Below are 25,101 nucleotides of genomic sequence, written 5' to 3' on the forward strand. Positions count from 1 at the left end.
GGAAGTTTTGATCTGAAACCTAGATAGATCAAAAATTGGCCAGTTTCTGTTGAACCAGCCAAATTTTGATCCAACGATGGCCAGCTTTAGTTAGGGGCTTAAGATGGTACTTAAAATGCTGCCTAGAAATGCACAAAACAATCAGTAAACTCTTTAGTGGAGAACAGTTTTTCCTGATAAAATTTTAAATCTGTAATCATGAATATTTCTTTGTATTACAGTCATACAAGATGTCTACCTTTTGGATTGCTATGCTAGATGCTTTTTACCAGAGTCTTGTTTGCTTCTTTGTCCCCTATTTGGTAAGTCTTATACTCAGTTAATACATTTCAGTGTTTTGGTAGATAAACAATATATTTTGGATTGGATTTAAATTTGCTGAAATATTCTTAAAGCTGATCAGAGACATTTGATAATTTAATATTTACCGGACCATTGATCACTAAAAGTGGTCTTAAGATTGCAGAAAGTATCAAATAAATATCAGCAAACCTAGGAACTTCTAAATAAAGTGATCCTCCACTTCCAAAGAAAATATAAATATATAAAGCAGCTGTTGTAAGATGTCTAAGAATCCAATTAGTGAAATTTAAGTGAAATGACAGCTTGATTAAATATTAAATAGTGTAAATATAAAATATAGTAAAAATGAATGTGCAGTTCCAGAGCAGAGTAGGGACTGGACAGCGAGAAATTACTTTGCTACAGTTGGCCAGCTTAAACGTGCATTGCAATGTACGATTGCGTGAACTAAAAATCCCTGTTTTGTGTAAAGTTTCTTAGAAAGGGTTTATAGCAGTTTGCAGCAGGTTCATTCCGAATTTTTACTATTCATTGCAATCTCAGGAATTACCATTTCCAAAAGCTCCCAGGTATGATTCCATCCTGCTTCTGAATGATAACGTAAAGTACATATTTGAAACAGTGGTATGTATCAAGAGTTACTACCACCACTAGTACTATTATAGTACAGCTAGCATATTGTATGGTCTATTGGTTCAAAATGAACAAATACTGAACTCACTAAACCAGTTAAAATGGACCTATCATTAAAATGCACAGTCAACACAAATTTACAAGCCACATGTAAGCAATACCTAGAGTCTATCGTCTTCAATCAGACAAAACCTATGTGGTCAACTTGCAGTGAGAAAAAAGACCAGCAGGGCACAACATGGTGAAATGCTAATAACCAGGGAGCAGAGGCCACATTAACAATACAAATAGCTGCCCTGAAAATTACATAGGAGTTTTTTTAGTTAAAAAATGTAAGTCATTGAATGCTACATAAAACATGTTTTTAGCATAATTACATCTATTAATAAAATTATTTGCATTATTCATAAAACTATTTGTATTAAGCTGAAAGCTTGACTGGGTTGGTTATATCACAGCCTAACGTTTGTAGGCTGGAATAAAATGCAGCTTTATACAGCAGCCCACATTTCTGTGTAAGAAGCAGGCTTGCTAAGCTTAGTGTACAGTTGTCTGACTCCACAAGATGTACAAAGTTTTCATTATAACTTCAAAGCAGGACTGTCTCCCTTTATTTTGAAAAGTGCTGTGCAAACTGTTGGTGCTATATGAATTGTGTATAATAATAATTGAGCTCACGACAGTCAAAATGCTTTTAGATCACCAGTCCTTCTGGAAGATGCCAGGGTTGCCAAATCCAGACTGGCTGTCTGACCTTGGTAAAACAAACTTGGTGTTCGTCAGGTCCATTGGAACAGATTAAAAATTCAAAGGGATACCATGCATGCTTTCTGGCCACTTTCATTACAGTAAACACATTAGTGATCAGTACTGCTGACACATGGAACCGTTTGGCAGCTGTTTTGCTTTCTCCTAGAGATCTCCTTTAAATACAGGTCAGAAAATCTACAGTTTTTTCCAACCTTCAGAAAATCTTCTTGCTTTAATGGAAACTGCAGTTTTTATCAAGGATGACATACAAGCACGTCAGAAAGCAAAAATAATACCAGTTTATCTCTGTGCTATCAGTACTAAAGAGTGAGAATAACCTTTGCCTCTTTTGACATATCTTTATTGTTTATTGCAATGCCAGGGTTCTCACATCCTCTTTTGCTGCTGCCTGTATTTATATCTATAATGTCACATCTATGCCTCCAAAATATTTAGTATTGGGCAAGAACCTCTTTCTATAAATGTGTATCTTGTGAGAAATTTGTATTTTGTGCTCCACTACTGTTTTTTAATGTATTTATTTTAGAACAGCCAAGATTGATATTTACCTTGACTAATTCCTAATTGAAATGTTTTCTTCATCTTTTTTCAGGCATTTTACAAATCTGATATAGACATTCTTTCATTTGGCATGCCTATCAACACCATAGCCCTTCTTACAATTCTTTTACATCTTGCCATTGAAATAAAAAATTGGGTAAGTTTTACCCTCCAGTTGTAGATTGTAAGTTTTCTTTTCTGTTAAATATAAATATGTTCATGCTGAATGAGAGATGTCATGGTACCACAAACTTGTTTAGAACAGTAGAAATGACCTTACTTATATTTCATTTTCATTTTTTTTATCACAGAAAGTAGTAGTTTTTGGCATTTAACATCCCAATATGGTACTGTATTATAACAAGGGAATTTATTTTCTGTAAGAGATATTCAAATTGAAGAAAGTTAGTTTATAAAGAGTAAAAACTTTTTTTTTTTTTAAGTTTAGTATATAGTTAGGTGGGGTTAAAACCACTATCAGGTTATTTTTTCTGTCTGTGTTATGCCGATTTCCTTTGACTTCCTGTCCTGGAAATGCAAGACGATATGAAAGGAAATCTCCCCAAAGTGACAAGACATTTGTCACCAGAACATAAATCCATTGGATAATTTAAACTCTTTTCGTGTTCTGACAACTTCCCTTTCCCCGACAGCTACATAAAACATAATATAAGGAGGTGAAGGGAGGGGTGGAAGAGCTAGTCCAGCACTGACAGTAATTAGACATTCCAAGAAGAGGAGAGGGTGATGGCATGCAAAGAGGGCGGAGCTGTGCTAGGGAATTGACTCCTCAATAGAACTACAAGCCATCTGCCACAATGTCAAATGGGACTTTTAGTATATTTATTCACAGATCGCTGTGAATGAATGACATGGCGCCCCACACAGATGTACCGATATTAAATGTGATAGCAGCTGCAGGGAGAGGTATCCTTGTCCACTGTCAAAGGGAGTAGAGGGGGCAGTCAGGGTGAGGTGGGACAGAACATGTTACACCATAAATATGGATCTAACATGTAACATGTTCCAAAGGCGAACTTAGCCTTTAAAATATTCACTTTTGTTTGCATTTGCCTGCAATTGTTTTAAGTTGATGAAGGGTCTCTTAGGGCATACACTCCTGTCAAAATTGAAAATTGAAAATTAAACATTGAGATAAATTAAGGAAGCATACAGTAGCCTACCTGCTGAGTGGTTTGGTTTTTCATACAGAAATGGCTGTAGTGCACCAGTGAGCTTCCTCCCTTCTGTCCTTTTCTCCTCTGTGTAATGATTCTGAAAAGCATCTGAAGCTGGAAGACTGTCCTTACTGTCCTTCAGACAAAGAAAACTTAATGTAAAAAAGGAAAAACCACTACTAAGAATTTTCTCAAAGCCACCAATAAAATTCAAAACATCCCTGGAAGTTTGAATGTACAAACATGCAGCACAGGTTTCAATAGAAGTACCACTGTTTTCCATGGCACAATGAGTGCTTAGTCTGCATGGGTTTACAAAGCACTTAGGTAAACAAAAATATAAAGAACCTTTTTGACTTTAACACAGCTGTTGCTTATACTGGATAACACTGATTTTTTCACTTGCTGCCTTGAATTATTCTTTAATTTAACTGAAACTTGTTCTGATGACTTTTTTTTATATTACAGACCATTATGCACTGGATCACAATGATTGGAAGTGTTGTTCTCTACTTTGTTGTTTCATTGGCCTATAGTGCCATTTGTGTTTCATGTGAGTCGCCAAGTCCATACTGGGTCGTGGAAACACAAATGTCTGGAGCCCCTTTCTACATACTCTGCATTATTACACCAGTCATTGCTCTCTTACCAAAGTAAGAATTTGTATAATATTTCCAGTTCACCATTACCTTTCACTTGTGATACTACAAGTATGTAGTTCATGCATAATGTACAATGCATTAATAACACAAGTGTACCTGTCATACCGAGGAGCATTTCTGAGCAGTAGCCATATTGGCAAATATATGCAATCAGGATTAGTAATGCCTCCATCATTATTATTATTATTATTATTATTATTATTATTATTATTATTATAGAAGCTTCAGTAATGTAAATCATACCATTAAGGGTGCATATAACACCTGTGAAACAAATTAAAGTGTTTTACACTACTATATAAAGCAGAATTGTCATCATGAGCAGCAACGAATTATACAGTAGTACCTTGGATTACGAGCATAATTTGTTCCAGAAGCATGCTTGTAATCCAGAGCACTTGATTATCAAAGCAAATTTCCCCATAGGAAGTTGTTTCAGTGTCACTGCTAGTGTATGCAGTACTGTATGTGGCCAGAGGTGGGGGGCTCTGGAGACACAAGTGCCACAGAGTGTCTCTGGTGCTCCCCCACCTCTGGCCACATGCGGTACTGCACACCTCAGAGGCTTGAATCCTGCTCACAAATTGAATCAGGATTTTAAAAAGAAAACGGCTCGTATTGCGAAACGCTCGTAAACCACGTTACTCGCAATCCGAGGTTTTACTGTATATAAAGTGTAAGATCAAATAGTGGACTTGAATGGGATAGTTGAGGTGGCTCTGATGTATAAATAATTCATGAATTCAGATCACAAACACCACTTAGTTATGGACTTCCTGCCAACCAGCTATAGTTAAAAACACTGGTGGTTCAAGAGATTAACTTTTATGGAGTAAAATAAATACTCTCAAGAAATTTGCTTTTCTGCTGCAATATACAGTATACTAAATGTTCACCACTTGAACAAGCATGCTGGTGACTATTTTCCGTGACTGTATAAACAATACACTTTGTCCAATATGTTTGCGTATGACTGATCCCTCACCCCATCTTTCCAATTGTTAGCCCTGTCCTGGCTTTAAGCCTGGGTTCACACTATTGCGAACACAGACATTGCATGTGACTTACACCACATTTCTGTTCCGATCACATGCTATGTCTGTGAATGCGAATTCAGCCATACAGTTGTATGGCTGAACTCACATTGGATTTATACAAAAAAAGGTGTAGGTATTCACACCCATGCGATCCGATTCCTTTACAAATTCGCAGTTCACACTGCGCTCTGCAAACTGATCTGGGGGTGTCATTAACTTTGTATTGATACCCGCAGTGGTTCGCAGAGGGCAGTGTGAACTGCCTGCAAGAGAGATACAATGTGGGAACCAGCACTGGCATCGCACTGGTTCTCTCATGGCAATAGTGTGAACCCAGGTTCAAGGGGACATGCTCTGCATGTCCTTTTGATACAAAGGTCTATATAAGAAGGTGGGCGTGTGCCCACTAGGGAAGGTGGAGGTCACAACTGGTTTGGCACCAGTGTGTGTGTGTGTGTGTGTGTGTGTGTGTGTGTGTGTGTGTATATATATATATATATATATATATATATATATATATATATATATATATATATATATATATATATATATATATATATATATATATTGCATTAGGATATTATGTGGGTTATGGAAATGGCATTTGTTTTTATACTAATGTGATACACAATTTGTTGATTTCTGTCATGCATGTGGTACATCTCATCATGTATTATTGCAATTGATGATATACCGTAGATGTATGGGTATATATCATTTGAAGCACTAGAATAGATTGAGTTATTTACATTTATCATGGCATATTTTATGAATGCACATTTTGTGGGGTGATTTTTTTTTTTTTTTTTTTTTTTTTTTACTTCAAATGCCAGTTATTTAGGGTTAGGTAAAGGTTGCAGCACAAAATTGCCTATAAGAAATGTTGAAGGAGGGCAAAATGTTCAATGTTCATAATTTACAGTAAAAGACCCACCTACCTGTGTCTAGCCTAAGGGCTTATGTCAACGAGCTTTGGGGTTATGTGGATATTAGTTTGACCATTTAGAGACACTTCAGCAACTTCCAGTCAAATGCACCTGTCAAAGAATTCTGAACGATCATTCTGAATTCATTTACAGGTATATTTGACCTGCAGTTGATCTCCTCCTGACCTGCATTTGACCTTCTTCAAGTGTGTTTTGCATTCCTATAGATCTTAATGGCAATGCAAAACCCATTTGAAGCAGATAAAAGCCAGATGACACAGGTACTTAGTAATTCTGACTGAAACATTTTTCTTTACATTAACTATACTGCAACCATTGTATCTCCAAAACAGGTATTTTATCACAGCCCTGCGAGGTACTTGTAAAGTGGCTCCAACTACAGAAGCTCACAAGCTTGATAAATTAAGTAAAGAAGCAAGAGAACTAAAAATACAGGAGTGGAGGGAGAGAAGCCGAAATGTTGCAATGCCATCCGATGCTAGCAATATAACCCTGAATAGCAGTTTACCAGCAACTCCAGAAAGAGTGCTTCACAATGTATGTTCACCCAGTCATGAGGACAGCCTGCACAATTCTCATAGAGGGAAGGACACTCCAAGGTCACATCGGCCAAAGCCTTTGCCCAGTGCTGCTACCCCATGTAAAAGTGCGGCAGATCATTTGAGGGACACAGACAATTTTACTAGAGCCAATCATCGCAGATCGGTTAGCACGGTGACTGTTTGACCCTGGACTTTTTTGGAAAGTCGCACAATTTCCAAAGTGTTTGTACATAATACTCGGCTGCTGGTTAACCCATATTGGGAAAGATAACAGAGGTAGATGCTGCCTTTGTCACTTCAACTGTGAAGTTATTTAGAGACAAATTGGATACAAAGAAGTGACTGCTGAAACATAAACTTTTTTAATCAAATGAAGGAAAACCTAAATCCATCAATCTGTGAACTTTTTTTTATCTACATACATATGTTGTTAGACTAACATTATAAGCTGCTGGCATTGTGCAATTAGTAGTAATGCTACATGGTTCAAAAAATTTGCTGTGATCATATTTCAGCTTAGTTAGTTCTTTCCTTTGTAGTTCTTGATTTACAGAATGCATTTGCAGATACTTTCCCTGTTCTATTAGTACTATTTGTCCCAGTTTTGAGTCTGGTAGTACTTTTATGGGTCTCTCAAAAAATAGTGCAATAAACATATGCTATAATACAATAAACAAATTCTATAATACTGTATGGAGAACAAAGGTGGAACACAGGGTGCTTGGGTGCAAACCTTTTGCACGTATAATGTGCAGGTACTATATATTGTACCTGCAGTAGCCTTCAAGGCCCTCCCTGATTACCAGGCATTTTGACAGGCAAAGCTCCAGCTCTTCCAGACAGTGCAAAAACCTGTCTGACCCTTCTTGCCTCCTGCACAGTCCTATTGGCCCATGAGGTTGCTCATCACAGTGATGGACCAGTATAAATGAAGGATTGCAGGGCAGTAAACTACAACACTACCTTACATAGTTGGAGCTTTTCCTTGCAGAAAAAACAAAGATTGTGGAATTCTGTAAGCACCTCCAGCCAAGTTTAATTTTTAATATGATAACTAGGACCTGCTACAAATGGACACCAACTCAAAGAAAGCTTTTTATAATGATATCTCTGCCATAGAACTACTGTTTACATACACATTCACAGATTAGTTTAGAGCCTAGTTAAGACTACAGCTTTACAAGAACCAAAAATATTAATCTTACCTAGCCAGCAGGGTAGTTGGTAAAGAATGCCTACTTTGCACAAATAATTGTACATGGATTAATAACTTGAATTCTGTTTCTGTTAGTCATGTATTAAGTATTTTATTTAATTTGTTTTTACCTTTTGTACAAACAAAACTTTACATTTATTACTGTGTTCCAGAGTTTACAATAGCTATGATTCTATTATTAATTAAACTGGTCTGGCAAAGTTTTTAGATAAATTTATCAATTTGAACAAACTAATCTTGCATCATACTGGAGCGCATAAGCAAGATTAACCCGTCAGATTCTATTTATTATTATTATTTTTCAAAGACTAATTAAAAGGTTCCGAAAGAAGATTGTTAAAGGAAGCAGCACTTTCTATTCTTCTGTTGTTCCCATTTGTTCCAAACCAAAAGACACAAAGTGCCAATTGTGAGAACTATGCCATTGTTTTCTCTGCAAGCCACACATGCCAAATAACCTTTTAGTGGGTATTTTATTATGAAATTATTTTATCACTCTGAGCCAACAGAAACAATGGCCAAATGTAAGTTTTATATTTATTTTCACTTTGCAATGGCTAATTATATTTATAAAATCCAATGCATTTGTGTAGTTCTTGGTTCCATGTTTATGGTTTTGTAAAATGTATTATTTTTAATATACAAAAATGCTATTGATTAGCAAAAGAAAAGTTGTATGACAAAAACATTTAGATGCCAGTTAGGTAGCAATATCAGAGCTAAGTTTGTTTTTAAAATGTAAAAGTGGCAATACATATTTCGGCCAGTTCAAATTTCGATCCATGTATGGTCTAGCTGGTTGTACACAAGTCAGTCTATTAATCGACTTGTATAACAACCAGCATCTTGTTTTTTTTTAAAACTATCTATATAACGACACAACTGATCAGTGTATTCTGCCAGTAGAATACTATAGCTCAGCAGGAGTTATGTCCCCCATCTGTATCGAATGTGTGGATGAGGAAATTGGCTCATTTTTTTTTTACATTTCACCCACTGGTCGATGTATGGCTAGCCTAAGAGCCCATTCACACAGGGGCAACTTTGGATCTGACTTCAAGTCGCCCCAAGTCGCCCCTAGTCGCCTCAAGTCGCGCTACATGAAAAAATCAATGTAAATGAATGGATCCGTCTTAATGCACACTACTGCAGTCGCTCCGCCTTCAGAAAAGGTTCCTGTACTACTTCAATCCGACTTGAAGGCAACTTGTACCCATTGATTTCAATGGAAGTTGCCTTCAAGTCTGATCACCGTTCATACTGAGGCAACTTTACAGGAAGCAGAAAGGAAACAGAAAGTCATTTCCTCCACTAAACAGCCAGCCCCCTCCTTCTCACACACAGCTGATAAGCTCTGATTGGCCACTTGTAAAGTTCCCTGTCCTGGAGGCGACTTCAAGTTGTGTTGTAAGTTGCCCCAAGTCGTGCTGTGATTCATACTCAAGTCGTGTCCAAGTTGCCTCCCAAAGTCGCGCTGGAAGTCGTGTTGCCCCTGTGTGAATGGGCTCTAAGGCTTTCACTGTTAATTATCTTGTATAGATCATATTTAGCCCCATGAGCTGTGCAAGAGAAATCTTTTGATTATCTCTCGAATATGCAATGCTGCCTATTGTATTCTGACAGCAGGGTACCCATTGCTGTCAGAATACCTGAAATTCAACAGAACAGAGGGACCACTGCTTCTACACAGCATGCTGGCAAGGGACAAGATTTGCTTCTCAGGTTCTGGCTGCTTTCTTAAGAAAATTAACTGTAGCTTTGCACAATTCTTCTTTTGATATGCTTTGAAAAAGTTTAGCTAGATTAAACTGGATGTTCAAAAGGACGTTTACTTTTTTTTTTTTTTTTTTTTTAGTAATATTCCTTGTCTGCCTTGCTCTCTTATTTACTGGCTATTGAAATAGCCAGTAATGCAGAGTAACCATTTACAGTTTGTGAATAAAACTTCAGATCTAGGTTAATACTTTCAAAGAAGATCAGCAAATCTGTCTAATGCCTGACCTCTCAACGTCTGCATCTGAATATTAATTTAGACATTGTATGCATTATAGTCACCTTGATTACTGTGTCTTTACATGCAAGTTAAATTAACTGCCCTTTATTAATCAACATCGTTGGATGTAAGAAAGATAATTAATTGGCATTCTGCGTTTACCACTCAGCATATTTTCTTTAGAGAGAAAGACAGAGATTGGAGGAACTGTGATATTTCTTATTTATTGTTTTATGTAGTTTCTTAGCATCATATCTCATGTTATAGCATGTATATCTCATGTTATCCTAGCTCCTTCATGTTTTCTAACAATTTGTAATAGCCAACTGCCCAGTTGTACGATTACAGCTTTTCTAAATCTAAGATTTAATATTTTTCATTTATGGTGGCAATTTAGGCCACTCTTCATTATTCTCTTAAAATGTACCTATACCTATACTTGAATGTCAACAGTCTTCTTGGAAAGGATAGGTAAAGTGATATAGTTGAAATGTTTATCTTTACTAGAGAATATAAGCACATGATCAAAGGAACTCTGGTAAAAAGTAGAATTGACTAACCTAAACTCCAATCTTCTCCTTCACCATAGATCATTTGACCAATGCCTAGGCTTTTGACATGTGAACAACAATGGAAAGACACTGAAGCAACATTTTTACTTAAATTTTAGTCCTTCTATTACACTCTTTCTATCTAGTCCTGCAAAACTTTTAACATATGCTATGTTCTTGATCTGTGAAGTTTCTGTAGTGATCTTTCCAATCTTCTGTCCTTTCTGTTTAACCAACTCAAATTGTAATGGCCAGCAGTTTGTACTTTGAAAGATGGAGACAATTTAACAGAGGTAGCCTCATTACATTCTTTATAGAAAACATTCTGGTGGGCTTCTTTAAGTAAAGCCCAATTCCGGCATTGAGCATTCTCTTTACAGATCAATGTTAGAATGCTATTGATTGTGGTGGGCTTGAACATTCTCAGCTAATTATCAAACAATGCTTAAAAACCTTTGCCACCACCTTGGTTTTAATAACAGATGGTGCTTCCACATTAAGTTTAGTGATATCAATTCAAAACATGTTTTAGTAATATTTTTTCATTTTTAGAAAGTTATGTAAAGCACACAAGTAACAGCAAAAAATGTAGTGTACTCTCATTCAAGTGAGAGTTTAGATATTCAACTAGTATATTTATGGATGCTGTGGGGTTCTCTAGATGTTGTATCCTCACTAGTCTCAACAACTTTGTTTGCAGAAACAGCTGGAGAGTGCCCAATACTAGAGAAAAACCTATAACTAAGGGTCAGTTAAGTCCAAATTGATATTTCATTTGTTAACCTGCTGGCAGGTTAAATTAATTAGTGATGTATTGCTTAACAGACTCTGAAAGGAAAGTATCTTTAGCATATAGGGATGTGTTTTCTTGATGAGAGGACAAAGATGGTAAATTTGCAGAGGGGATATTTCTTCTAAAACTCCTTAGGTATATAAGAACCAAGTGTATTATCCCACCCTTGTAAGATGGGATGACCTTTTAAAAAAGGTACTTGTTGGCTTTAAGATTTTTCTCTGGGGAATACTGATATGGAAAAACCAATACATTTCACAAACCCTTTCTGATGTAAAGTGTTTACATTTTTGGTGTAAATGTGATGTGCAGCAGGCATTTTCATAATCCTGAAATCAGGAGTTTGAATAAAGTTTAACTAGGATATACAGAATGTAGGTCTTTATTTAATAACATAGTGTGAGTATTACTGGGTTGATAATCTATAATCAACAGTCAATACTTGTATCTTTTGAAAACAGATGTACAGTCACTATAAGTTAGTATCCATAGCTGTTCTTTACACTATGGTAATTGTTATAATGGCCTTTGTGTACAATGGTGCTCCTTTCATTACTTTTTGATCTCCATACTACAAAATCCACTCCAAATTGTATGCTTGGTTTACAGAATTTAGGTTTTACCTTTTCTGTATCTTTTTTTTATCTTAACTGTGTTAATCAGAAACTCAGGGATATGTGTTAATCATAGTTATGTATTTATTTTATTACGTCAGAAAATGTTTCTAATGCATTTTTGTATTGTAATCCTTCCTCACATTACATGTGATTGTTATTACATGTTCAACATTTATTTAACTTAGAATAACATTAAACTTTTCATTTATGTTTTAAACTGTTGTTATTCTTGTGATTGAATGGTCTACATTTTTTTTTTGTTACCAAAGATCAGATGAAAGGGTTAGACTACCCAATACTAATGGAATCTCATATTTCCAGAGGTGAGACTAGTGAAGGTCTTGTCTCTGTATCCTAATGTAGTCACTGGGAACCCAAGCACATGCTTCATTACTCAATACAAAAAATAAAACAATGCATAGAGCTTGTGGGTGGAGCTCTGAACTCAAGTTCAGAGCTCTTGCTACTTGAGGTATTAAAGAGGTAGTAAAAATGTGGGTAGTGTTACATGCAAGCATCAGCATACAACGAAATAGAAAATCTATTGGTGATTTTGGGATTTCATTACCTTACACCGTGCTTTCCAAAACCTGCACTGCAGCACACTATCAGTTTATGTTTAGTGGATATCCATAGTAAATGAACTACTTCAGCCCCGGAAGATTTACCCACTTAATGACCAGGCCATTTTTTGCGATATGGCACTGCATCGCTTTAACTGACAATAGCGTGGTCGTGTGATGCTGTACCCAAACAAAATTTACACTTTTTTTTTTTACCACAAATAGAGCTTTCTTTTGGTGGTATTTTATCACCTCTGCCGTTTTTATTTTTTGCACTATAAACAAAAAAAGACTGACAATTTTGAAAAAAAAAACAATATTTTTTACTTTTTGCTATAATAAATATCCCCCCCCCCCCCCCAAAAAAAAAAAAAATGAATTTCTTCATCAGTTTAGGCCAATATGTATTCTTCTACATATTTTTGGTAGAAAATCACATAAAGCGTATATTGCTTGGTTTGCACAAAAGTTATAGCGTCTACAAAATAGGGGATATATTTATGGCATTTTTATTATCCATTTTTTTTTTTACTAGTAATGGCAGTGATCAGCGATTTTTAGCGGGACTGTGACATTGCAGCAGACAGATTGGACACTTTTGACACTTTTTTTGGGACCAGTGACATTTATACAGCGATCAGTGCTATAAAAATGCACTATTTACTGTATAAATGACACTGGCAAGGGAGGGGGTTAACACTAGGGGGCGATCAAGGGGTTACATGTTCCCTAGGGAGGTATTTCTAACTGTGGGGGGAGTGTACTGACTGGGAGTACAGAGAGATCGCTGTTCCTGATCACTAGAAACAGACAATCTCTCTCTACTCCCCTGTCAGAACAGGGATCTGTTTGTTTACATTGATAGATCCTCGTTCTGCCTCTCTGTGGAGTGATCGCGCGCGCCTGCTATAGCTGTTAAAGGGACCGACGTACAGCTATGACCTGCCGCAGTATAATGATGGTGGCTGGTCGGCAAGCAGTTAACCACTCGAGCTCCAGAAGTTTTCCTTCTTCGTGACCAGGCCATTTTTGCTATTCGGCACTGCGCTACTTTAACTGGTAGTTGCACGGTTTTGCAGTGCTGTACCCAAACAAAGATTATATAATTTTTTCACAGAAACAGAGCATTCTTTTGGTGGTATTTGATCACCACTGGGTTTTTTTATTCTTTGTAATATAGATGAAAAAAGAACAAAAATTTTGAAATATATATATATATATATATATATATATATATATATATATATATATATATATATATAAAATATTATATATTATATAGATTTATTTTTATTTTTTTTTACTTTCTGTTATAAAACATATTAAATAAAAAGAAAATGTATTCATACATTTTGGCCAAAATGTATTCTGTTACATGTCTTTGGTAAAAAAAATCCCAATAAGTGTATATTGATTGGTTTGCATGAAAGTTATAAAGCCTACAAACTATGGGATATATTTTGGAACTTCTATTTTTATTTATTTTTTATTTTTATACTACTAATGGCAGCAATCAGCGACCTATAATGTGATAGTGTGGCGGACAATCTGACACTAACTAAACTGAGGCTGGGGAGAACTGACTAACTGCCACTGCCATCATCGGTTATATGATAAACATGAAAGTGAAATTGCTTGCAAAAGCATGTAAAACAAGAAAATATAAATGAGTTGAAAAAGTGTCCATAGAAGGAGAACATCCATGGAAAACAATTTAATAATTCTCCCTAAAGGATCTCTCTTTGGAAAAGTCCAACCTTAAAGGTTTGCAAAAAATATATCTCCTCCACTGTGCAAAAGATTCCACCACCAAGTGATCAGATCAAAGTTGCCTCTTACCAGATCTGTGGGACCAATTATATTATAAATGGTCATTGCCGCTTGTTATATCCACGTTGAAAGCAATTCCACCATGTCATACCAACAGCTCCCAGCATCGAGGTCACTTTTAAATATAAAATATACAACATTCCATCATGAAGTATGTAAAATCTTTGGCACCTTTATTTATTCTGCAGCTCCAAATGATAAAGAAAGAGGACCTTCCATAAAAAGGTATCGCGCTAGAATTTGTGCTGCTTTGTATGTGTATTATTTAGTGGACTAGCATCAATGTTTTAAAGTGGATGATTTTCTTATTTATTTTGTGACTGAGCATGAATATTATTTATTCCTATATTAATACAATGATCAGTGATACTATACACTGTCACTGTACTAATGACACTGACTGGGAAGGGGTTAGCATCTAGGGCGATCAAGGGGTTAAATGTGTGCCTAACTATGTTTAATGTGTGTAAACAATGCTGCTTTTTACTAGAGATCTTTCAGTTTCTCCCTCCCTCTGTACAGAGCTCTGTGTTGTTTACCAACACAGGGATCTGGGCTTTGATTGCACACAGCCAATCAGCAGGTCCCCACCCACATTGGCCAGGACTTGCTGACAGGCTCCCGCTGTATACAATCAATTAGGAATCTGGAAGCAGGCAGTGATGTACGGATACATCAATTTGCCTACAGCGGCCACTCACCCGCAGGCAGTCTCCAGTTGCTTAATAGCATTACTGAGCCTACTGATTACTACACCTATTCACATGTATGGATATCTGCAAGACATACTGTATATTGTTGGTAGAACTTAAAATGTATGTAAACCCCAAATCTATTTTTCAGTGTGTTTAGCATTAAGTAGCACTGTATGCACTTTTCTGAAAGAGACTCTATTGCCAGACGTTTTTCACAATGATGTTATATACACTGATCAGCCATAACATTATGATCACTGACAGGTAAAGTGAATAACATTGATTATCTTGTTACAATGGTACCTGAAAGTGGGTGGGATATATTGGACAACAAGTGAACATGTTATCCTTGAAGTTGATATGTTGAAAGCAGAAAAATTGGGCATTGCAGTTTGTTGATTATGGGACTGCGTAGCCACATGCTTCTCAGGGTGCTCATGTCTACAGTCAAAATGCCTACAATGGGCATATGATCACCAGAACTGGACCACAGAACAATGGAAGAGGGTGGCCTGGTCTGATAAATTATCAATTTTTTTGTATTATGTGGATGGTCAAGTGCATGTGCATCGCTTATCTGGGGAAGAGATGCAGCATGGTAAGAAGGCAGAGGCAGAGTGATGCTTTGGGCAATGTTCTGCTGGGAAACCCTGGGTCATGCCATTCATGTGGATGCTACTTTGGCATGTGCCACCACCTAAAAATTGTTGCTGCACAAGCACACACCTTCATTGAAATGGTATTTCCTGATAGTAGTGGCCTCTTTCAGCAGGATAATGCACCCTGCAAAAATGGTTCAAGAATGGTTTGAGGAACTAAACAAATTTGGGGACCAAATTTTCCAGGTCTCAATCAAATCGAGCATTTGTGGAAAGTGCTGGAAAAAACAACTCCGATCCAAGTAGGCTCCACTTCGCAACTTACAGAACTTAAAGGTTCTGCTAATTATCTCTTGGTGTCAAAAACCACAGCATACCTTCAGAGGAGTTCATACCTTAAGAAGTCAGGGCAGTTTTAGTGGCAAAAGAGGGACCTACTCCATATTAGGTGGGAGCTCATAATGTTATGGCTGATCGGTGTATGTACATTTAACATATTTCAGGTATGTTATTTACCTGTAAAAGCCTTCCTTGTGTAGACATTCACAGGTCCTGTCATTGCTACTGAGTGATGCAATCTTGTATTGTTGTATGTGTTATCAGCAGCTCCAGCAGACTCTCCTCCACCACCTAATTAAAAGTTTATGTATAGAGGAGAAGGGAGGGTTAGAGGAGCTGGGCCTGTAGAGAAAAATTAGACACTCCAAGAAAAGAAGGAGGCTATGACATGACAGGATGGAGAAACTATGCTAGATAGTTTACCCTTCTTGGAGTAGTGAAATTTGCAAGACGGCTACAGCGCGGACATAATTTGCCGGCAGGGGGTCCATAGATGTCCTCCCGTGCTAGAGCGGTCTGCAGGGCGCGTGAACTCTGTGATCAGCGAGTCTATGAGACTCAGCTGATCACTGATCGGAGTAAGGTGTAGATCCTGACCCCTTACCACGTGATCAGCTGCCAGCCATGGACAGCTGATCATGTGATGTAAACAGAGCCGATAATCAGCTATTTTTTCTCTTCAGCGTGAGGAGAAAGAAAAAAGCCGATCACTGGCGGCTGTGAGAGGGACATCAGTCCCGATCATGGAGCGCCTCTGCAGAGGCTTCTGTGCCACCTACCAGTGCCCACCAGCGCCACCTACCAGTGCCCACAGTACCACCCATCAGTGCCCACAGTGTCACCTATCAGTGCCCCACAGTGTCACCTATAAATGTCACCAATCAGTACCTCATCACCAGTGCTGCCTATCAATACCACCTACCAGTGTCCATCAGTGCCACCTACCAGTGCCTATCAGTGCCCATCAGTGACATCTATCAGTGCCACCCATCAGTGCTGTCTTATCAGTGCCTATCAGTGTCGCCTTATCTGTGCCTATCAGTGCAGCCCATCAGTGCCCATCAGTGCAGCCTCATCAGCGAATATCAATGAAGGAGAAAAATTCCCTGTTTGCAAAATTATATGACAAACTCTGAAACAGACATTTTTGAAAAAAAGCATGTCTTTTTTTGTTTGTTTAGCAAAAAATAAAAACTCAAGTGGTGATTAAATACCACCAAAAGAAAGCTCCATTTGTGCAAAAAAAAATGATAAAAATTTAATTTGAGTACAGTGTAGCATGACCGCGCAATTGTCATTCAAAGTGGGACAGCGCTGAAAGCTAAAAATTGGTCTGGGCAGGAGGGGGGTTTAAGTGCCCAGTAAGCAAGTGGTTAAGCATGTAACATACTTGTTTTTACCTGACATTCTAGGCTGGGAAGCACTGATCTATAAGAAACCAAAGTCAGGATTTTTTTTTTTTTTTTTTAGCAATATACAAGATTGACCTGACCCTCTTGCCACACTACATTTATAGATGATTTTAAAAGCACATAAATAGTTGTCTATCCTCAAGAAATTGCTTATTTGTTCTACCACTGGCAATATGAGTTTAGGGGGCTGATGTTCAGACAGGGCCATCTACGCTAAACACATGCTGAGCTCTGAACCTCACATTCAGCTGAGATAACAGGACTAATGCTATAGAAGAGGATATGAGGACATTTTAAAAAGAAAGAAAGCATATATTTATCTGAAATTGCATTTGGAATGGGTCCTGTTGCTATTTCATATGCTAATAGTGTATCATATGGTTAATCCCTGGGGGGTGTCATATCAGGTGAAATTGTGAAATAAAATTCTGCTGTAGTTTTTAATGCCTTTTATGTTTATTCTTGTAAAACTAATATATATCTTTGTCAGTGGCAGGGAGATGCAACCTGACTAAAATGTTGTGGCTTCCCCAGCTACTGTACGTTATGCATAATTCCCCAATATGGATAAGTCGGAGATGGTTCAAAAAAATAGATACACTACTGAGGGATTTCATCTGGAAAGGGGGTCCCTCTAGGATAAGACTACAAACCCTACAACTGCCATCACAAGAAGGGGGATTAGCGGTGCCTCATCCAAGGGGCTATTTTTTGGCGGCACAGATGCAGCATCTGGTGAGAAGCTCCGGTCCTAACGGCCACAATAGGAGAGAACTGATGATTATGGGAGCACCCCATGGGACAGTGACGGAAGTACTTGAGGCAAACTCCTTTTTGCATAAACCCCCAACGATAAAGTTGATGAAAAAAGTATGGAACACTATCAAGGCCATGAAGGGAATGGGAGGTCTGATGAAATGTACCCCACTGTGGAATAATAAGAACTTAGAGGAATTAAAAGAAATTGGGAAAATAAAATCATGGGAAATGAGAGGGATAAATAAATTATCCCAGTTGTACAATCAAAATACTCTAAAAACATTTGGATCACTCAAGGAGGAATTTGGTATTCCAAACCACTCATATTTTAGTTACCAACAAATCAAACATGCCTTGAGCAGTCAGTTCGGAGAACAAGGGCCAGTTTGGAACAGGTCTATTATATTTCAAAAATTAGATACGCAGGGTGGACATGGGGGGTCCATAGCCGAAATATACCCAGATATATGTAAAAGCATTATAGAAACTCCGGGAAAATTGAAATGTAGAACTAAATGGGAAGAAGATCTGGGACTAATATCAGATGAACAATGGAAAGAGATATTGGTGGGAGGTCACCAGGTTTCAGTCTCACCAGCTCAGAAAGTTTCACAATTAATGCTACTACATAGGACATACTACACCCCTAAAAGGTTATTCAGGTTTGGAGGGAGGAAAGATGACAAATGCCCTAGATGTCAGGAATCGGGGGATCTAATTCACATGTTATGGAAATGCCCAAAGCTATTCCGCTATTGGAATGAAGTGGTGGAAATGTTAAATAAGATCCTCGTTTTAGAACTTAAAATAGAGCCAAAACTTTGCATCTTGGGGGTAGAGGGAAATATAAGTAGAGGAAATTTTAAAATTAAAATAGTAAGAAGATGCCTATTCCAAGCAAGGAAGTTAATAGCTTTAAGATGGCAGGCAAGATCCCCCCCCACGAAGGAAGATTGGGTTAAAACGGTAGTAGAAACAATGTGGAAGGAAAAAGTAGTGTACACGAAGAGAAAGAACCTGAAAGAATTTAAAAGATTATGGAATCCTTGGCTAGAAGAACTAGGATACCCAATGTGAGGGAAACATAAGAGAAGTAGCCTTGTGGTAGCTAAATTAAGTAAGAAATAGTGAGATATGCTTGGGGGGGGGGGAGGGAAGGGGGGATAGGGCGGGAGGAGGGCGGGGAAAATACAAAAGGAGAAAATAAGTAGAGTATACCTTTTCTGCGATAGTAATATGTGTTTATTAATGTATGTATAGTAGATATAAGCAAAACTGGTATGCTTGTTTTTTAAAATTTTTGTATAATGTGGAAAAAGAAAACAATAAAGATTATGGAAAAGAAAAAAATATATATCTTTGTCATGAATTTAAATTCACTGTTGATTTTTATTATTTTCAGGCAGTTGCTAGACTTTGCTTGCAGTTCTCTGACTGTTTCAGCAGGACTGTTAAATCTTGCTGTATGATTTTGTTACATGTGCCTAGAACATTATGCATACAGTATGAACAGGCTAAGTAAATGGTGTTAGTAGGTTCCAATAAAATCTGGGGTCCATTGGGCACACAGTGGAGAACTGTAAACATTATCAAAAAAATGTTGTGGTTTTAAGGGTTAGGATTATTCACCAACAAGAACACACTGATAATAAACCCCTAACACCATTAAATATGTCTTCAAGCACCATACTATAATCCCCAAGCACCTTAAAAAACCCAAAAGCATTATCTCCACCTGTACCATAATGATAATTAGCAGGACCACTCCTATAATAGCAACTACTGTAATATTTTTCTACATCAATTTAGGATATCATTTGAAAGCACTATCATTTTCATCCTTGCGTTAAACTATTAAAATGTATATACACCCTAACAATGAACCTGTCTCATTTGCTCCCTTTTGGTTTGTTAAATATACAATAGAGGCCTTTTGTTATATCTGTTTAAAAAGAGCTGATCTTTCCAGAAATCAAGTGAGCTCTGAAGATTTGTCAAACATTGTTATTAATCCTGTCTAGCTCAACTGTGTGAAATATAGGACATACCCCTGTGCTCTCTGCTGGACTGCTTCAGGTTGGGTTTCATTGTGGGTGGGCATGGAAAAGGAATCCTGGCCAGTAGCACTAATGTAATGTAATGACATGATAATGATGCAGAGGCTGAATCTGGATCTTTAAGTAGCTTTTCTTTCTAAAAGATAATTCAATTAATGTTTGGCTTCATAGACATAGACTTATGGCATTTAACATAGCAGCATAGTAACACATTGCAGAATACAAAGACAATCTAGACAGGAAAGGTATAATACTCTGGTGGGTAGTGATACAACATCAAAGTAGTGACTATATCATGGCTTAATTGTATATTGTAGAAATATAGTGGTTGATTTACTAAAGGCAATTAGACTGTTCACTTTGCAAGGGATTTTTCCCAGAGCTTTGTGATGGAGGTTAAGCTCTGCTGACTTCAACATCCAGCCATAGATGTCTTGTTTTGAAATACTATTTTTTTATTGCCCTTGCATGTGATTGGATATTTTTTGCAGACTGCAATTTCACCACACTCACTAAGCTCTGGGAAAAATTCCCTTGCAAAGTCAACAGCCTATTTGTCTTTAATACATCAACCCCATTGTGATATACCAGAATATTTTCTTTTAGGAATACTTAGGAGTTGGGGGTGTCCATCTGATGTTAACCAACCTGACCAACATTTCTTGAATTTCACATTTGTGACTTATATATGTATGTTTGTATAGGAGGAGGGTAGAATGAACCAGTGATTTCCATCCTGAAAACGCAGGAGTATTGCCTTCCTTGCATAGAAGATTAAAAGCTTGGTGGCTTTGTGTAGCTCCAGACTATTTATGATGTGCTGTAAAGTTTGTATGTTATATTAAGTCCATAGTTCCAGATCAGATAAAGCCTGCAGCTGGATCAAAGTGTGATTGCTCCAGAGTGGCTTAAAGTGAAATAGGTAAACAAGGAAAAGTATTTTTGCCCTTCATATTTTAAGGACAGTAGTCATAGGGATAGTATTGTAATATCAGAGTGTAAGTGAGGACACTGGAACACCAAGTTCCCTAGAGTGGTATAGAACTTTTAGACCAGGGGTCTCCAAACTATTGCCCTGAACTTGTTCAGGAACTACAATTGCCATCATGCCTGATCATGTGTGTGAATGTCAGAGTTTTACAATGCATCATGGGAAGTGTAGTTCCTCAACAGCTGGAGGCCGTCTTTTGGAGATCCCTGGTTTAGACTGTAAAAGGGACTAATGCAATGTTACCAGCATGGCAGCCCAGTAATGCAATTAAAAGTTTAGTAGTGCCAGCAGGAAAGTTGAAGTAGGGAGTTGATAAGTCTTGTTGTGTGGCCACCCTATTTAAAGGAGGATAGAATGTGGTTAATTTTGCCAAGGTTTTAGGAAGATATATAGGCCAATGTTTGAAGATATAGGTGAATTTGGGGGGAAGAACATCCCTTTAAAGTGGTTGTAAAGGTTCAAGACCCCCCAATTCTTACCCGAGCCTGATCTTTCTCCATCGATGTGCATGAGAGCTCCAACTTTCTAGGGACTCTCCCTCCTCGTTTGTTGAGACAGCAGCGGGAGCCATTGGCTCCCACTGCTGTCAATCACAGCCAGTAAGCCAATGAGGAGAGAGAGGGGACGGGCTGAGCCATGGCTCTGTGTGTAAATGGACACGCAGAGCCACGGCTCTTGAACAAGCCTGCTTGAATGCCCCCATTGCAAGCTTTTGCTCTGGGGGAACTCAGCAGTAGAGCACCAGCGATGGACCCAAGAAGAGCAGGATCAGGGCTGCTCTGTGTAAAACTGCACAATGCAGGTAAGTATAACATGTTTGTTATCTTTTTTTTTTTTTTTTTTTTTTTAAGAAAGCTTTTAATATCCATTTAAGTTGATCACGCCTAAAGGTTACATGGGGGTTCCAACTGGTTTTCTGTTGTAGCATGGGAAAGATGTTCTGGTCAGTGTATTCTGTTATGTCGCATGAGATGCTGGTATTTAAATTGATGGACCCAATGGAGGGGGTTATTGGGGACAAGAGCAAGTGGAAAATATTGATTAACCCTGATATATGGTAACCCGGGAAAAAGTCCAGAAACTGTGAAACAATGGGAGGTCAGCTTGCAGAGGCTGTGTAGGGTCATTGAGTTTTTTGGGATATACAGTATGCCTTAAATGCATGCCAAGTCACTTCAGAGTGATCAGTGTTCTAATTGGTAACCCAATATTCCATTAGCATAGTGAGAATTTGGGGCTTGACTTTGAGATCATAGATTCAGAGTCTCAATAGTTTTCATGGCTGATTTGATGGCCTGGAGGTGGTGGTCAATTGGAGTTGTAGAGGGGAATTGTGCCAATATTTGTATGGAGTGTATCCTTTGTAGGAGAGGGTCCAAGGCAAAAGCAAGATCAATGCTACATATAGTTCTGTGTAAGGCTCAGTGTGAATCCTCTGCTCTTTGAATATTTCAATATCTCCAATCATCGGTGAGCTGTTAAATGTCAGCCCATTTGGAGGGTTTTTAGAATACCAGGTTTGTTGGAGTTAATTTTCCCCTGCTGGAGGCATTGGGTCATGTTAAACTCCCCCAGAATAAGAACATTGTTGTTGGTATAGCGGGCCACCAAGGTTGCTACTTTATGGAGCAACTGGATGTTAGCAGAAGGAGGTAGAGAGAATAACTAGTTCTACGCAGTTCACTACAATAAACATTACAATAATATGCAAACAAATTCAGCTGCTGCAAGTAGGTAGGCAGGGCTCCAAGTTAAACAGCCCATAGGTAGGGGTGCACGCCCTGTCACTGCAACAAAAACTGGTATGAAGAAACAAAGAATGGCCGCACTCTCATAAACGATGCAATTTGGATTTACTGGAAAAGTAAAAACATCAACACATAATGGTACATAGACAGGGGACATGGGTAATGCGTTTCACACGACTTGCGTGCTTTGTCAGACCCTTACATGGAATAACCACCTTATTATATAAGGTGGTTATTCCATGGTGGTTATTCCATTCCATATATATTATATATAATTATATATAATATATATATATATATATATATATATATATATATATATATATGTGTCAAAATATCACATGCGATCAATTATCCAGTCAAATGATTAAAATTGTAGTTCCCAACTCTTGTGCTTTTTTCCACACAGGAATACACAATTGTCCAATAATAAGAACAATGACTTCTTAAATCTAAATGGAAAAAATATATATACATATCAAAAAAAATATATATAAAAATGCATGAGGATACATCTTTCCAAAGAAGAAAAAAGAATATACAAATGAGTAAAAAAGAAAAAAAAAACAAGAGGAAAAAACAAAAAGGACATTATAGCAGAAAATTATATAAACACACCAATTGTAATTAATCATAATTAAATGACATAAATAGCCACAAAAAATGTATTAGCCATATATATGCATCAAATTACTCAAAAAAATGTGGTAAGACTAATTCAAAATTGAGGCCCATTGGAATTCTGGTTTGCAAAGGAAAAAAAACAGAAAACCTTGCGTTTGCACAGAAGCCTAAACCTGTCCCCACCCCTTCTAGGGGTGGCGACCTTTTCAATGCCCTGAATCTGTATCAATGAGGTATCCCCCCCCCCCCTCGTGAGCTCTATTAAAATGTCTAGCCACATTGGTGTTATGTTCTTTCTCAGTGTCATAGACATGATCGTGCAAACGATCATGGAGTCCTCTAGTCGTATGATCAACATATTGAACTGCACATGCTTTGCAGGTTATTAAATAAAACACGTTCCTAGTATTACAATTGATAAAGGATTTGTTTATAAAAGAACCTATAACTTGCAGTGGAGCAAAAGTGGTCCCTTTGTTTCACCCGAGGACAACAAGGGCAGCCAGTTTTACCACATTTAAATGTCCCAGTGAAATCCAGCCATGTTCTGGAGCAAATACTGCAACTGAAATCACTCGGAGATAAGGAATTCGCCAAGGAGGGGGCTCATCGTGATACAATTTTAAACTCATTAACCAGGATTTTTTTCCTAGCATTCATCTTCAAATAAAATCAGTATATGACATTCCATGATTCTCCTGATCTTGTTAAATTTCATACTAAATGGGGTAGAAAAGATGAGAGTATTGGATAAACCGGGCCTATTTTTCTTGTGTCAATAAATGTTGTCTAGATGTAGCTCCTAAAATACCTTGAGCCTTATTTAAAGTAGATGTCCATCTTCTCTTGCACCCTCACCCTCCTCACTGCAGACCCTAAGCAACCTCAAAAATTGGCAAACCAGTATCCCACGAGTGATATGGCCAGGGTGTCCAGAGTCAGCCCGGAGGAGGGTGTTCCCTGATAATGGTCTGGAAGTCTGGACCCTATACGATCCTCTATATTAAACAACGTGACGTCAAGAAAATCAATTGACCTGTCGCCCAAATGGCTCGTGAATCGAAGGTTCAAATCATTAGCACTTAAATAGGATAAAAAAAAATCCAAATTCCCCACAGAGCCAGAACAAATGAACAGCAGGTCGTCTGTATACCGACAGTAAAACCTGGTTACTGGGCAAAATGGATTTGTATCTCCCAAAGATGCGTACCCTCTCCCACCAACGCATGTATAGGTTGGCAAGAGAGGGTGAAAAACGAGCCCCCGTGAATGCTCCGCATCTCTGGAGATAAAAGGTACCATCAAATGAAAAAAAATGACGTGTTATGAAGTAACTTAAACACTCCAAAATGTATTCCTGATGTGTAGAGGCATATCCACTGTGTTTGTCCAGAAAATACTCAACCACCCTCAGTCCCAAGGCATAGGGAATGAAAGATTACAGACTGGACACATCACGTGTGATCCATAAGTCCCCTTCCACCCATTTCATTTGATCACACAAATTCAGAAAATGTTTGGTGTCTCTTAGAAACCCAGGCAGCCTCTTCACTATCGGTTGCAACTGGCAATCCACCCAAAGACCCAAATTCTCATTAAGGGGGCCTATCCCTGCCACTAGCAACAGAGAGGGTTTCACCATATCAGGTCAAAATAGTGTAGTTGCCACATCCCTACTATATAATTAAGAAAAAATCCCCC

At 37.8% G+C, this 25,101-nt stretch overlaps 1 protein-coding gene across 3 annotated transcripts in view; it reads left to right on the top strand.

Moving 5' to 3' along the window:
- ATP10B (ATPase phospholipid transporting 10B (putative)) overlaps nt 1-12,000 on the top strand; it is a 217,918-nt gene extending 205,918 nt beyond the window's left edge. For 2 of the 3 annotated variants that reach the window (XM_073620843.1, XM_073620845.1), the window contains 4 exons: nt 222-302; nt 2,300-2,404; nt 3,894-4,078; nt 6,404-12,000. In XM_073620843.1, the coding sequence (XP_073476944.1) occupies nt 222-302; nt 2,300-2,404; nt 3,894-4,078; nt 6,404-6,797 (765 nt within the window). In that variant the 3' untranslated portion in view covers nt 6,798-12,000. Of the gene's footprint in view, nt 1-221; nt 303-2,299; nt 2,405-3,893; nt 4,083-6,403 lie in introns of those variants that run through there. The other variant, XM_073620846.1, reaches the window with a different exon arrangement.
- The last annotated feature ends 13,101 nt before the right edge of the window (nt 12,001-25,101 follow it).

The sequence above is a fragment of the Aquarana catesbeiana genome, linkage group LG03, assembly GCF_042186555.1.
Source record: "Aquarana catesbeiana isolate 2022-GZ linkage group LG03, ASM4218655v1, whole genome shotgun sequence".
NCBI classification, from domain to species: domain Eukaryota; kingdom Metazoa; phylum Chordata; class Amphibia; order Anura; family Ranidae; genus Aquarana; species Aquarana catesbeiana.